The sequence below is a fragment of the Camarhynchus parvulus genome, chromosome 4 (genome assembly GCF_901933205.1).
Source record: "Camarhynchus parvulus chromosome 4, STF_HiC, whole genome shotgun sequence".
In the NCBI taxonomy this organism is placed as follows: domain Eukaryota; kingdom Metazoa; phylum Chordata; class Aves; order Passeriformes; family Thraupidae; genus Camarhynchus; species Camarhynchus parvulus.
In genome coordinates this window covers 12307878-12324039 of record NC_044574.1, presented here as the reverse complement: position 1 = coordinate 12324039, position 16162 = coordinate 12307878, and the positions used below count along the sequence as shown (strand labels likewise).

At 41.1% G+C, this 16162-nt stretch overlaps 1 protein-coding gene across 1 annotated transcript in view; it reads right to left on the bottom strand.

Annotated features, from left to right (window-relative positions):
* Nucleotides 1–12632, bottom strand: part of PPP2R2C (protein phosphatase 2 regulatory subunit Bgamma) — a 186423-nt gene extending 173791 nt beyond the window's left edge. The window contains exons 1-2 of the mRNA XM_030946950.1: nt 12481–12632; nt 12219–12299 (exon numbers count right to left, since the gene is read on the bottom strand). Of these exons, the coding sequence (XP_030802810.1) occupies nt 12219–12299; nt 12481–12496 (97 nt within the window). The 5' untranslated portion in view covers nt 12497–12632. The remainder of the gene's footprint in view (nt 1–12218; nt 12300–12480) is intronic.
* Between the last annotated feature and the right edge of the window lie 3530 nt (nt 12633–16162).

Here is a 16162-nt window from a genome sequence, read left to right as displayed (position 1 = left end):
TTATGCCTCTAAAATCATCAGACCAGGAATCAGAAATACCATGTTAATATTGCAATATTCTTAAATTGAAACAAATTTCAATGCACAGTTGCTACTTCCAGAAGTCAACACAGGTATCATGCTGTAAGGATGATTTTTGATTAATGTGGAGGAGCATGAGGAGCGGGAGAAATCAAAAAGCAACATAAAATCACAGATTCTGAGGCATGGTATCATCTTTCTGAAGAAACACCAACGCACAGCTACACTCTCAATGCACTCAGCAGACTCTCAAGGTCCCTCTAGCTTTCACTTAGGAAAGGTGGACATTCCACTAGGCCAAGTATTCTTGGGGAGAAAAAACTCAATCCAGAAAAAGCAATCAAACTGAAATATGGCTGTGATGCCTTTGTTTAGAATAGAGGAATCAGCATACACTGAAAGTAACAGCCTGTCAAGATTAAGGAAAAAAAAAAACCTGCATGAAAAAGCACAAGGGAAAAAAACCCCAAAATTTTAAGATGTAGTGCATGAAAAATAAGAATTCTTCTTACTTTAAATTTATTACATCCACTTTGTATACCATTACAAAGACACCAAGTTAGTGCTTCTTGTAAATAAATGAAATCTGAAGCATGGGGTATTTCCACAATAAAAAATCAATTTCAAAGCAGAGTTTACAATGTTAACACAAAAACTTAGCAGAGAAACTTAAAAAATAAGAGTTACCTGACAAACAAAACCATATATTGACAAAAACTAGTCTGTATTAAAAATTTCAAAGATCGTGAAGATTACTCAGTAAGTCAGATTTAACAAGAAACCATCAAGTCTTGCAAGGATAACACTTCTACTTTGCATCTTTGAGTCTAGTCATAACACAGAAGTTTATTCTGGGTATAAAGAGAAGGAATATTAATATAATTTGTATCTCCTAAAGAAACTGTGGGTTATTTTCATTTCAGGATCTCAAGATCACTAAATATAGTAATTATTTATAGTAGTCATGTGAAGTGGAAAGGGCCATCACTAACAATGTAGCCATGCTGAATAGTTTTAGAGCTCACTTTTGAATGACAAGTGCCCTCTCTATGAATCAAATGTCAAATCAACAGCCCCTGTTAGTGTCTAGACATAATTGTCTTTGAATTGAATACATCAGCATTAACTGCAATACCAAAATGGTCCCAACTAAAATAATGGAACTGTCTCTTGCACCATTCTTCTGCATATTTGGTAAAAATTAGACAATACAATAGGGAGAAAGATTTATGAGGTTAACATTTTGCATATTCCTGCAATCAGCCCAACTGTCAACTCTGTTCACTGTGACATGAGCCACTATAAAATGTGCTTACAAATAAACATAACCAGAACATCTGAGGAATGTATGCATTCTGAAAAGAAACTGTATTTGATGGAAGACTTAGAAACTTACAAAAAGGCCATCAGGTTTTTTAACATACAAATATTTTTAAATATTATATATTTCAACTGTAATAGCCATGTGCAAAATATTATGTATATAAAAAACCACTATTTATTTATGTACCTATTCAAAAGCCTCCTGGAGGAAAAGTCAAACACATCTACACTGATCTTATAGAATTTTCTTTTGATTTTTATATTAACCTTTCATAGATATAAGAAAAAAGTGTATGTATGTACATCTATGAGCATGTAAAAAATAGAGAAATTTCAAAACTGTTCTACAAAATGACTAAAAATACGCCACAGAGTTCTTCATTTTGGCACATTCTGATATTGTGCACAATTTCACAATGTAATGTGTAAATTCTCTAACAGAGCAGCTTGCATATGTAATCTGAAGGTCACATGATGCTACCACATAGAAGTATGACTGGAATCCAGTGGTAACGTCTATGAAAGCATTCATATTTATAGATTTACTAATTGGAAATATGAAGTAAGTCAACAGCAGGATACTATCACATGCAGGAATACTCAAGATTGATAACAAATGAAATGCTCCATTCTCACCCTTCACTGGAACCACAAGGTCTTTTACTGTCCTATACTTATCTCCAGAAAGAGAATCACAGGATCTTAGGCTGGAAGACATCCTTAAGATCATCCATTCCACTACTAACACCACACTGCCAAGTCCTCCACTAAACCACATCCTGAAGTGGCACATCAAGTTATCTTCAGCAATGGTGACTCCACCACTTCCCTGGCAGCCTGTCCCAATGCCTGCACACCCTTTCAGTAAAAAAAAAATTCATAATATCCAATCTAAACCTCCTCTGGTGCAACCTGAGGCCATTTTGCTTGTCCTATTACTTGTTACTTGGCAGAAAAGACCAATCCCAACCTCTCTGCAATCTCCTCTCAGATAGTTGTAGAGAGCAATAAGGTCCACCCTGAGCCTCCTCTTCCCCAGACTAAACAACCCCTGCTCCCTCAGCAACCCTCCACAAGCCTTGTGCTCCAGACCCTTCATCAGCTTATTTCCCTTCTCTGAACATGGTCCAGCACATCAAAATTTGCAGAAAATATAAAACGCGATGACCCACAAACATATCATCAACACAGTGCTGCATTCACTCTTCTTCAGGAGAAAAATTATAAGCTTCCTCTTAAGTATCCTCTTAAGCTTTTAATGACAAAAAGACCCAAGGAATGTATTAGGCAGTTGAAAAAATAGTCTCACCCATTTCTCAATACTCCAGTTACCTCATGAAACAAAGTCACATCACTGCATCAGTTTTTAACACAAAATGACTAACAATGAATCTGAAGATACAATAGCTGTGATAAGATCTATCATTAGAGCAAGCAGCAACCTAGGGTTCCACCCACCAATATCAGAACTTACATTAAATCATGCACTTTATAAATATGCTCAGGATGCTCAGGAAGTCTGGTCTCCTTCCTGACCATAATTTCAAGTATGTGTTTTAATGCCTTCACCCTCTCCTCATTGTTCTTTAGTTTTATAACCCACAAATTATAAATGGAATCACTATAAATTGCTCTGCAGTGCTAAAGAAAAAAAAAAGAGAAAGCACATTAGAAGCACACTGAAGTGTGCACATTGGTTTTGCTATTTTACATATATATTGCTATTTTCAAAATACCAGTTCTATGTTCTTACTGTGACAGAAGAGCCACTCCTTACACAGAAAAAAATACTACAGTGACTCAGAAGCCACCTCTGTCTCACATGAGGAAGGCCAGCCACCACAAAGTTCTTCCTGCATGATACAGAAAACATCTCTTAAAAATCCATGCTGGGCTAGTCAGAAACATCTATCTTTAAAAAGACTTTGCAGATTAAGTAAAAGGGACTGCATTCATCATGTCAACCAAAGGTTTTAGCATGGTATTCAAGCAGAATGTTTAAAAACATACACTGAACTGATACTAAAAACTGAAGGAAATTAAAGCAGTAAGTCTCTAATGCTGTCTTTAGAAATCTACAAACTATGAACTGAGTGACCAAAAAAGCATCACATGAAACCCCGGGTGTCAGTCTTAAAATTAAAAAAGAAAAGAAAAATTCCATGGTGGGGGGTTAAAAGAGACTTTGCTAAGTTCAAAACTGCTAGAAATTTATGTGGCAGCTCCCTCTTCTGGATCACCAAACCCTGACAATTCAGCTGAGATGGCAATATCTAGAATCTGACTAGTAAATAACATCTTTTCACTGTTGGTGGTTTTTGTTAAGTACCATTAGGCAATCACACAAAGACTTCTGGGTTATTGCCCGTTATTTTAAATTAGTTTATATTCAAGTAGCATACTGTGAGGAAAAGGTAGTTGAAAATACCTGAAAAATTTGAAATACTTTTGGAATTTTCTCATCAGACAATAAAAACATGCAAGGAGAAAAACTATATTGACTTCTTCTTTCAATCTCTCATAATTTTGCTAACAAATTGCATTTTACAGAAAAGAACTGATCAAAGAGAATATTACAGTTCAAACTGTGTGGCCTGCAGTATGACTTCTGAATCCATATTTGCAGAAGTTAGGCTTCTGAGTTGAAACAGAAAAATCTGATCTTGAAATTTCTTTCAGCTTTGACAGGTTCATACATTAAAAAAATCCTTGCACAGTAGAAAAACCTTATCTGTGCATCAGCTCTTCAGACAGTCTGCAAGACAGCTTGGGCAATTTCTGCACACATTTCTAAATTGGAATTGGAAAAATCAGAAAATTGGTACTCTCTGTCCCTATATAAAATTCATTTCCATAAAGGTACCCTGGATTTCTGACTTGACCTATAATTGAAGAGAAGGCTTTGTGAAGACCTGGTGATTTTTATGTATCTCTACAGGAACCAGAGGCAATTCTATACTCTCTAAATTGCCCATCACTATTCAAGCTGAATGGCAATGTTTGAATTAAATATAAAAAATTACTCTAAATGGAAAATTTACAGCCCAAATGAAATCCCTGTTTACTTCATCAGTGTAATTACTGATAACAAAATCATTACCTGAATTAAATTATTGAGTGTTTAATGAGGAAGAGGGTGCATAAAAGATGACCCTGTTAAATTCTGGACCAAGTAACTTGAAAGCATGATTTTTGACTTGCTAATAATTGCATCATCAGGCCCACAACAGTGTGATTTCATCTTTCATGAGATATATGAGGCACACTGAGTGCCTCATAAAGTATATGGCAAACTGAAATACCAAGGAAATTTTTTTCATTCAAGCATGGATAAAACTAAAATTGTCAGGAGTTATTTGGATGGAACTGAAGGGATCATATAAAATGGAAAGCCTTATGGACCTGGAAAGAATGAGAGAGAGGGAAAAGAGCTCAGATTTGCTATGCAGGCACCTTTGCTATGCTAATGGCAGACTTTCAATGACACAAAGGAGAGACATCTTTGTCACACTGCACAACAGTCAGCGGACTGAAATCACCCAAAATTCCCTTTGTGGAGGGGAGAGTTACAGAGAACAAAGGAAAAGCAAAACCAACAGAACCCAGAAAATCCAAGCGAGTATGTAAAGGGGCAGCCTGGAAAGCAGTGCCCCACTAGACCAGCTGCTTACAAGCAGAGAAGGCTTGGTGAGAGATGTGGTGGTCAGAGGCCATCTTGGGCACAGTGATCATTAAATGATAAAAAGTTTTGGATTCTTGGTGAAATCAGGGAGATAATCAACAAAACCTCTAGCCAGCAGGACCAGAGCAGTGAGTGACCCCCTATACTGAGACTGTTCCCCTGTACTGGTGAGGTCAGACCTTGAGCTCTGTCTCCTGCTCTGAGCCCCTCACTGCAAGAGAGACACCGAGATGCTGAAGTGAGTCCAGAGAAGGGAAACAGAGCTGCTGAAGCATCTGGAGAGTGAATCTTGGAGGAGTGGCTGAGGGACCTGAGTGTGTTTAGTCGGGAGAAAAGCAAAAAACTACCCAAAAGGAGGTTGTAGCCAGGTAGGGCCAGTCTCTTCCCGTAGGTAACAAGGGACAGGACAAGAGGAAATGGCCTCAAGACACACCAGGGGAGGTCCATGTGGAGATTCTCAGTTCAATTGAAGAAAGAACAGAGATAATTTCTCCCAGGCTGAGCCTGGGAATCTTAGAAGAAAAAATTAAAACAATTATTATCACTCTTTCTGTAACCATTGTTTATAGTTATAGTTCTTCACAGTGTACTATTCATAGTCACCAGCAGTGTGAAATGTTTCTACTTTGAGACCAATAAAGTATCACCTTAGCAAGACACATTATAAAAGACTTGCTACTTTCATTAAAGTTAGCCTTCTGATCCATCTGAAGACTAGAGTCTTTCCTTCCATCCCTAACTCAACAACATCAGGTCCAGACTGGACATCAAGAAGAATTTCTCCACTGAAAGAGTGGTTAAGCATTGGTAAGCTTGCCCAGAGAAGTGGTGGCATCACCATCACTTCCAGTATTCAAGAAAGAACTGGACGTGGAATTTAGTGCCATGGTTTAGCTAACTATGTTATGTTTGGCCAAAGGTTGGACTCAATCACCTTACAGGCCATTCTTAACCTAAATGAGTCTGCCAGTCTGTGACTAGAAAGCAAAAAGGAAACTGGCTGAAGACCACATTCTGGAAACTGAGATGATGAAGGCTGTAACTTTAAGATCCAGAGAATTAAAGAAGTATAGAATGTTAGAGGAGTGTGTGAAGTCCTCGAACAAGGAAAATCTGAAAGCCTGGTTAAAAAAAAAAAAGTCTTAGTCTGTTTTTCAAGCTTAATCAAAACAGCAATGCCACTCTTCAGGTTACTGAACAGGAGCTAATGTCTTTGGTAAGACATTTGCAAAATAAAATAATTAACAAGTATTTGTTTTATGGTCAAATGACATTTAATGACTCTTAGGAGAAAACACGCTCTAGCACTCATAATAATTTCAAATGGAAACACTATGTAGGCAAGGGTTTTATGAATAATTGTAATTAAATCATCTTAATGTACTTTAAAAAATTAATTTATTCCATAAATTCAAACTGGCTTTTAATCAAAACACCAAAACAGGAAACAACAAATAAAAAATGTAAATAAGTCACTTACCTTTTCCTTTTCATAACAAGTACATGTACTTTCCAGTATTTTATTATCAGTATTTTTTATAATAGTCTACAGAAATATCTGAATTCATGGTTTTTACAAAACCCATGCCATGTATAAACCACATATTGAAATATCACAAATGGACTACTGTCAAAAATATCACTAGGAGTAAAGCTATCATAAATACAATTTCAACATATCCTAACCCTTCCTCTTTGCCTATCATGTTGAATTTTTCATATTGAAACTTAGTGTCAGATTGTGCAGCAACAACTAGAAGTATAATCAAATACCCACATTTTCTTGTAATGAGTCATTTACCAGGTCTGGTCTTATAGAACCACATTCATGTTATAATGGGAATAAATTATGATGACACCACTTCAAACAGAAGCCCTTTCCCTGTGCTGCAGCAGCTCTCTGACATCAGTGAGAGTTAACCAACCAAATACCAATAGAAGTCAGTGCAAAATAAAGGAGGGATGAAATACAGGGACTTGCTGAATGTATAAACAGAAGTGTGTGAGGTAGGACTGGAATAACTGCATTATCCACATACATGGCACCAGAGGGGCTATCAGGGTACACACAGCCCTGTGACACACCTTACAGCACTCTATGCATGCTGGCAGCATCCTAAGCTGTTTAAGACTGGATGTGGGACTTTGTGCCATGTTCCAGGTGACATGGGAGTGTTTAGTTATAGGTTGGACTCAATTTCAGAGATCTTTTCCAACCTAATTGATACTGTGATTCTGTAAATGTGCACTGAGGTGAGGCAAGGGGAGTATCAATCTCTTCCAAGCATTTTGATTTCCTTTGAATAAAAACAGAATTGTTGTCTGCAGAAAAATCACGGTTCAGCTCACTACATCTCAGTCATCAGTCACAGCCAGCAGGGTTTCACGAGAGGAAAGTCCTGCTTAGCAAACCTGATTCCCTTTTATGATAAAGTAACCCCCTTAGTTCATCAAGGGAAGTCAGTTGATGTCCTGTTTTTGGATTTCAGTAAAGCTTTCAATACTGTCTCTCACAGGATTCTTTTGGACAAAATGCCCAGCACACAGCTGGATCAACACATCATGGGATGGCTGAGCAACTCATGGCTCATAGGTGGAGCATGATGGGGGGACATCAGACCGGGGACCTGTCCCTAGAGGGGTTCCACAGGGCTCCATCCTTGTCCCTGTGCTCTTCAGCATCTTCATAAATGACTTGGACATGGGACTGGAAGGGAAACAGGACAAGTTTGCAGATGATACAAAACTGGGAAGAACTGCTGAGTCTCTCAAAGGCAGGGAGGCCCTGCAGAAGGACCTCAGCAAATGACAGGGCTGGGCAATCACCAACCATATGAAGGGAACATAGGGAAGTGCCAGATTCTGCACCTGGGACGGGGCAACCCTGAATGTACAGACATAGTGGGGAATGAGATGCTGGAGAGCAGCACCATGGAAAGGGACCTGGGGGTCCTGGTCAGTGGCAAGTTGAATGTGAGTCAGCAGTGCCCTGGCAGGCAGGAGGGACATCCCTGTCCTGGGGACATCAGGCCCAGCATGGCCAGCTGGGCAAGGGAGGGGATTGTCCTGCTCTGCTCTGCTCTGCTCTGGGGAGGCCTCACCTCGAGTGCTAGGGGCAGTTTGGGGCACTGCAATGTAAGAAAGATCTAAAGCTATTAGAAAGCCTCCAAAGGAAGGCAGTGAAGATGATGAAGGGCCTTCAGCGGAAGCTCTGTGAGGAGTGGCTGAGGTCACTTGGTCTGTTCAGTCTGGGGAAAAGGAGACTGAGGGGACACCTCACTGTAGTTACAGCTTCCTTATGAGGGGAAGTGGAGGGGCAGATATTGATCTCTTCTTTCTGGTAACACTGTCAGGATCCCAGGGAATGGCCTGAAGTATCAGGGGAGGTTTAAGTTGGATATTAGGAAAGGTTCTTTATCCAGATGGTGGTTGGGCACTTGAACAGGCTCTCCAGGGCAATGCTCCAAGCCTGATGGAGTTCAGGAATTGTTTGGACAATGCTCTCAAGCACACACTGTGATTCTTGAGGATGTTGCTGTGCAGGGCCAGAAGCTGTACTGAGCGATCCTTGTGGGTCCCTTCCATTCATGGTGAAGATCCTTTGAAAGAAATCTTGGTAATCTGTGAAGTACTAGGAAAAGGACTGCTACCATGCCTTTTTGTAAAAGACTAAGGAAAAATAACTTATTTGGATCTGCCACAAAAGGACTGGGACATGAAAGCATCTACAGATAAGACTTCCTATTTAATTAGACCTTGCTAATGAACGCATGACTCACAAGAACATCACTTCAGTTGTAAGCTTGTGCAATCACATTGCTTTCTATTTCTACTGGAGAAATAATGGAAAAGACAGCATTGAACCAAATCCAGAGTTACTGTCTTTGATTGAAAACTACAGTAAACAAAAAGCTATTGGAGATAAACCTGACAGTGATTAAACTCGCATTAATCAGTTCACAAGTCTTCTAGTTCCTTAAAATGGCACACTGTTAAATAGTACTTTCACAACAAAACACTATATTACCCGTTTTCTCAATAAATCTCACTTCAAATTGCTCATAAATGAAAGAGAATGTTACAGCAGCGTAAGGTAAGTAATAGGAAGGTTCACAATGAAATTCACAAGGCTAAGAGATGCTAAAAGAGCTTTCAACCTCTCAAGAGCACAAAGTTATAAAACAGATGAAAAGAAAATTTACACTGTAAACCAATCTCAAGTCTTTAATGAGGTAATTTTAAGAGTGAAAACTAAAAATATGATTTTTGACTGAATCTTTTTACTAAACATATTATCATTCATATCTAGAATAACATAATGCCAGTTTAGAATTCACAGCCTAAAATATTTCAAACATGATTTAACTCACAGAGTTTGCAAGAAGTTATTGTGATTTGGAATTTAAAGCAAAGGCTGTAGATTAAGCAATCCTGTTAACAGCCCAGTAGATCATTGGACACAGAGCAAAAGATTTGACTTTTCAGAAGTCCCATGTTGCTATCTGCTTAATAGTTAATATTCAGCTTCTAAAATAATCACATCCTTAACTTCTATATTTCATTCTTGAAGCCTGCAAATGGATACACTAATATTGTTCTTCATACAGCTTTTGTGAGGCTGCACTTACTGTGAGCAAAGTGCTTTGAGCTTTTTAGCATGAATAAAATATATTTTGCACTTAGACGTTAATTATAGAAGTAGCAATATTTGAAATAGGATTTTGTTTCAAGGCAGCAAGACTAAATCAAACATTATTATCTTGGCTTTGATTGTGATATTTCACTTACTATGCTCTATTTTCCTTGCATTTGAAATATGCAATTTTTCTTTTCTGTTATGTAAATGCATGTTTTTCATCTAACACATCTATTTTTGGAAAAAAAAAATTTCCTAGGCTAAGACGGAAATGTTGCAGAACACAACTCTGAAGTCTGAGAGAGTATCACAAGGTCAATGCAAGTATTCAATAGCAAAAGCAGCAAGAGCTGTCCAGAAGACAAGCTGAACTTATAACATTAATATGCAAATGTTTAGATACCTATCTAGACATATAAATCACACTATAATATTGAATATAGATAAACTTGTCCTTCTGTCCATCAGCTAGGTGGACAACGCAGCTAACCAATGCAGCTGCAATTCCAAGTTGTGGCCTTTTGGAAAAGTAAAGAGAAGTGGCATAAAGAGAGAAATGAAAGTCTGCGATGGAAGTCATAGGAACAATAAATTTTAAACTAAGGATTCTGTCCAGCTCTGTGTAATTTATTTTAGAGGCATACTTCAGCAAAGGAAAAGGTTTGGACTTTATCAAAAAACACTGTCAAGCAAAAGAGGTCAAGTCACTTGCCACCATGGACTTTTCTTTGAACTATTTTTCACTTTGCAAAGTGTACTGAATATATTGCTCTGTGTGTTCCTAGATATAAGTGGCATTAATAGCCAGCATGTATTCTGGAAAATACATGTCATATTTATATACAATATATTAACATAAACAGGGTTTATTACCTGCAGATGACTTTGATTCTACAGTTTTTGTGATCAAATTACATTGCTTCAGCTTGTTTCCTGGTCTCAGAATTTCACATATTTCCATGTTGAGTTAAGAGAAAACATGTAAGATTCCTATTTAAGTTGGGGAATAAAATTGGGAACCCAAAAAGTGGCAGCATTAAAGAGAACTGAAGTCAGGGTTAGCCAAGTAATTCAAAAAATATGCCCTGTGAAAAGAGATGACCCAATAAATCAAAGAAATAAAACACCTGTTGAGAAAAAACATTATCATCTCAAAGCAGTGCTGAAACACTGGTATTTACCCAGACAAATGAGGTTAAGAAGCATATTCTACTCATTCAAATCTTTAAATGAAAGTAAATGCCAACCTAAAGCTCATTTTCAGCATTCTGTGATGCCTAAGAAATGCTGTCACTCACTCATTACACTCCCTCACACGGATATAATTTCCACCCCCATCTATCGTCATCACATCTGGTTTGGTATGCAGTTTCACCAAAAAAAATCACGTAGGCAAAAAAAAAAATCACAACATTTTTTGATAAATGCTTTAGTATGCAATTGTGTGTAATTACACACACTCTTAAGTACACCTCGAAATATAAACCACCATGGAATAATTGGAAAGAAGAAGTTAGTCCAAAACTTTGGTCAAGCTATAGCTTATTATTAGTACACTGGGGTTTAAATAATTTCTCCAAAACAGCAAAACACAAGACACAAAACTTCAAATCCCAAAGGATCACAGATAATAGCCTAAGAGACACCAAACAGGTAATCTTTCTGCCTGTCCCAAGGTAAGATCTGTAGCTTTATCTTTTCAATGTATGTTTGTGAAACAAACATAAAATATCTTAAATGAGTGGGATTTCATTATCTATCTAATTTCTATATTCTAGTACTCCCCTGTTGTCAAGTTTTCCTTAATGTTGAATCTGAAGCCAATCTACTACAGTGTGCCACCCTCCCCAGAATTGCAAAGTTTTTCAGTCTAACTCAACTTCCGATGCATTTTAAACGTTTACAAAGAGTAAATACACTCTTCTTAGAAATCCATAACCCCAGCAGACCAAAAACATCTAGATGAAGTCTTAGTTCCACTTAACTCATAGACAACAGCCACTGGAAGATGCTCATGGGCACAGCACACTGCACATCTGGCATCCTGGAGAACACAGGTTCACTCCTAAGTTTAGATATTCTGCATGTTCAAAACCATACACAGTTTGGTATGGTTGGTATGAGAGACTCTCCTGCCCTGATGCTCTAAGACTGTTCTTCTGATCACAGAATATTAATAAATAAAACTTTCCAGGTGACTTCTTTCTTCAAAGTTAAGGAGTGAAGAAAGGCCAGAAAACTTTCCAGCCCACTTTGCACCAGCACCCACTGACACCAAGGTCAAAAGGACTCATGCCACCTAAGCTGCTACACGCAAAACAAACTTTTCCCACACAAAAAAAGCCAAAATACAATCAGCCAAGACATTTTCACAAGGCCTGGAACATGCAAACCGCCGTCAGATATCCCTTTGCCAGCCCACCTCCACACCTGCCCTTGGGCACAGGCTGGGGCGGCTGCCACGGCGTCTGTCCCAGCAGCGAGCCCCGTTTCTCCACACGCTGCCGGCCGGGACACCGGGCGAGGGGACGCTTCCCCTCAGCATCCCTTGCTCACCTTCAGAGACCTCGAACTCGGCCGCTCCATTGAGCTGGTAGAGGCACCAGTCAGCCGCGCTCTCGCCCGGGGGGCCGCCGGCTGGGCAGGAGGAAAGGAAAGGCACAGTCAGTCGGGCACGGCGCTGAGGAAGGGACAAGGGAAAGTGGCGGCGAGGGGGAGAAGCAGAGAGCGGGGAGGAGAGATGGAGGGGGCTGAGAAGGGAACTGAAGGGATGAGAGGGGACAGCGAGCGCCGGGGGAAGGAGCGCGGTTCCAGATACCCTGTTTGTGGGACATGGGTGTTGCCCTCCGGAATGCGCCCGCCGCTCTGAACTGTTCTTAGCTTTGCTCCCAGCGCCCGCGGCTCGGGGCGCCTCCTCCTCCTCCCAGCCGAGCGGGCGCAGGCAGCCGCCGCTGCCTCGGGGTGCTCGGGGAGCCGGGGGAGGGAGGACGGGAAGGAGGGAAGGCTCCGCCCGGAGCTCCCGGCGGAGGCGGCGCCGCCTCGCCAGCGCCCGCCGCGCCCGGCAGCGCCGGCCCCGCCGCGCCCGGCAGGTGCGAGGGAGCCCCGGCAGCGCCCGGCCCGGCAGGGGCGAGGGAGCCCCGGCAGCGCCGGGCCCGCGGCAGGTGCGAGGGAGCCCCGGCAGCGCCGGGCCCGGCAGGGGCGAGGGAGCCCCGGCAGCGCCGGCCCCGCCGCGCCCGGCAGGTGCGAGGGAGCCCCGGCAGCGCCGGGCCCGGCAGGGGCGAGGGAGCCCCGGCAGCGCCGGGCCCGGCAGGGGCGAGGGAGCCCCGGCAGCGCCGGGCCCGGCAGGGGCGAGGGAGCCCCGGCAGCGCCCGGCCCGGCAGGGGCGAGGGAGACCCGGCAGCGCCCGGCCCGGCAGCGCGGTCCCAGACGAGCCCGGCCACGGCGGCTTTGGCGGGATGCGGTGCCCCAGCCTGGCCCTGCCCCGGCCAGGAGAGCCCTCCCTGCTGCCTGTCCCGTTTCCCTGTGCCCTCCCCGTCAGGCGCCGCCCGTGCCTGCGGTGCGGGCAGCCTGGCAGCATGGGCAGCATCCCGGCTGCCCCTGAAGCCTGGACGCGCATCCCTGGGAGGGACACCGCACACCAGGCACCCACTGCCAGTGGCCCTTGTGCCACCACGGCTGTGTTTGCCCCATAACATTCACCTCAGTTCTCTTACTGTCCCTAGGCCACTTATCTTAGGGATTAAGGCTACAAATGCCACATAAACTGTCCAGTTATATATGCACTGCAGGGCTGGAGAGTGGTTTTCATCTGGTCCACAAGCCTCTGTGGATACACAAACTGTCTTTACAGCATCACTGAGAGGTTAGTAAGAAAGCAAACCTGTTACCAAATAAGTCTAAAGGGCTCTGTGCAGTGACCTTCGCCTTCAGCGGGAAATAGCAAATTATAAAACAATTAAACAGTCAGCTAGAGCAAATATATGTTAATAAATGCCTTTATTTTTAGAGACTTCCACCCCAAAAACATGTCAGGAGGGAAATGTAAAGGTACATTAATTGTTCTGTGACTTTCTTGATACCTAATTTAAGACAATTGTGACTGCTTAGCTTGTAGTTGGCAGCATCCTGCCTACGGCTTCTGTCTTATCATGGTAACAGTGTCAGGGGCCCACGTATGGCACAGTTTGTGTCAAAAAGAGCAGCCACACTTTGCACAGGCAAATGAGAAAAGCTTAAGAAAGAAGAGAGGAAGACTATAATCAAGTTGTACTATGAGATTAGGAGCCAACAAGAGGATAAAGTATCAACATAGGCAGCTCTCATGGCACGATTACATTGTCTCCTCCATCTACCTTTTTGCTGTTTGTGAAACGGTGTGTAAGTGGAGGGGAAGAATTGGTTTTGCCATAAATTCCATCTGACATACCTACATTCACCCCTTTGTAGGCCCACATTTCTCTTCACAGAGAAAAGCAAGGCACAATTCTTCCCAGGAATATTCTTATCATCTGCTGTGCCTGTGTTTGTGCAAAAGTAGAATGCAATATGGAGACTGTTTACCCAAAGTGATGGTGTTTTGTTTCCTTGGCCTACCAGGGCCAAGTGTGTGTGTGTGTGTGTCAGGGCTGTCAGGTTACAGTCATGAGATTCAGAGTTGAGTTCTTGGCAGATTCAGTTTAGATGTAATGTAATATAGTATAGAATAATATAATAAAGTAATTAATTAGCCTTCTGATAACACAAGAGTCATCATTTTCTCTCCCCCTCGTTGATGGCTCCCTGCAAATTCTATACCCCTTCTTGCAGCAAGTAGAGACCCTCCCAATACCTTCAGATGTGTAAACTGTGGGCAGTTTGATTCACTTTTTCCTGATAAAAGTATTCTGTTTAAATACTTACATTCTTCTCCATTGCATCCAAGACGGTGGCACACTGTGGCCTCTGTGAAAGAATAAGGAGGACATTACAGTTTCTGAAGGAAATAGGTTTAAAATGGGAGTAACATTCAGCAAATATTCCCAGTTACTTTTAGAAACAAAGCAAAACACTTAAGCTTTCCTGGGAACTTCACCTAAATTACAAAGATAATAATGCCTTCTGAGGTAAAAGCACCAGTTTGTTTAGACAGTGTGTGTATATATATCCCCAAGCCATATGCTGCTGGATGTGCACTAGCATTCTTGGAACTGAACAGGTTTATGCTGATGATTTGAGGGGGAAAATGCATTGTAGACCTGTATTAAAGTAAAGCTTCATCCAACTGCTTAAACTGTACTAACATCCCCCCAAAATTACCTATACACCTTGATTAATCTTCATGACAATGTATTATCAAAAACAAAACTGATTTTAGCATTCCAGTGTTAGCATAAAACTCTAAACCATACGAATTAGCAAACAAAGGCCCTGTTTTGGGAGAATCTATTCATATTAGATTTAAGTTTTATGGAATGTGGCCATTTTATTGTCTTCAACTCATTATTACTGATTTACATAGAGTATTTTTCATTCCAGACTTCAATCATTTACAAACTTTTTATGTTAAAAAAATCACTGAGTTTGGTATGTAAAGCAGTACATATTTCTTTCTTTCTAAATGAGGAGATCTATATAAATTGTGTGTTCTTTTTTTACAGGTGTCTTGAATATTGAGATGGTTTAATTTGCACCCAGGAGCCAGGTAGTCCAGAATGAATTAATCTTTTACTTGTATGAAAATCTGCAAATGGACACTACTAAGCTATTTGTGTTTGTTTCCTTCAATCACAGAGGGATGACTGGTTTAACTGGGTTTGGGATCTAGTGATGCTAAATACATACCAAACTTGAAGGTGGGAGCAGTTACCCTCCTTCCTGTGATGTTCTTTACTTTTGCACTGTTGGAAATGAGTGAGGACTTTGATATCATATTTTGCGTCATTTCAGAATTGTAATTTTGTTGAAAGCATGTGATTCAGTCAAACTAAAACTTAAGGAAAGTAGTTGATGTATACTATAGTGTATGTTTTTTAAAGAATCAAAGTTTTAAAAAATATTTTAATCTGTTTTGGCTTTCTTTATTACAATGATTTGATAGGCAGAAAGTGGTGCAACTGCTTACAAAAAACTTCTGAGGAGACTGGACTATATCATACGACAATATTTGTTTAGTTTGGGGTTGGATTTTTTCCTTGCGGTTTAAACAGAACTGTTTACCTTTCCAGTTCTCAGCACTGTTCCCAGCAGTGATAAAACAAGTGACAAAACCTATTTCAATGGGTTCAGAAGGTCAACCACATAAAATTTAATCCTTCTTCAATTTCAAAACTTCAGAGATGCAGACAATAATCCATAATGAACTAGTATACCATCAAATAAAGTACTCGCGCTCAATTCAAAGGAATTTCCTACAACCGAAAGGGATTTATAGGTGTCCAAGGTGCAGAACTCGGCCTGTCCCTGGGCAGCCCAGTGTTATCGGAAATCCAGCTCGGGAATTCCCAGCGGGAGCCGCTCGGGGG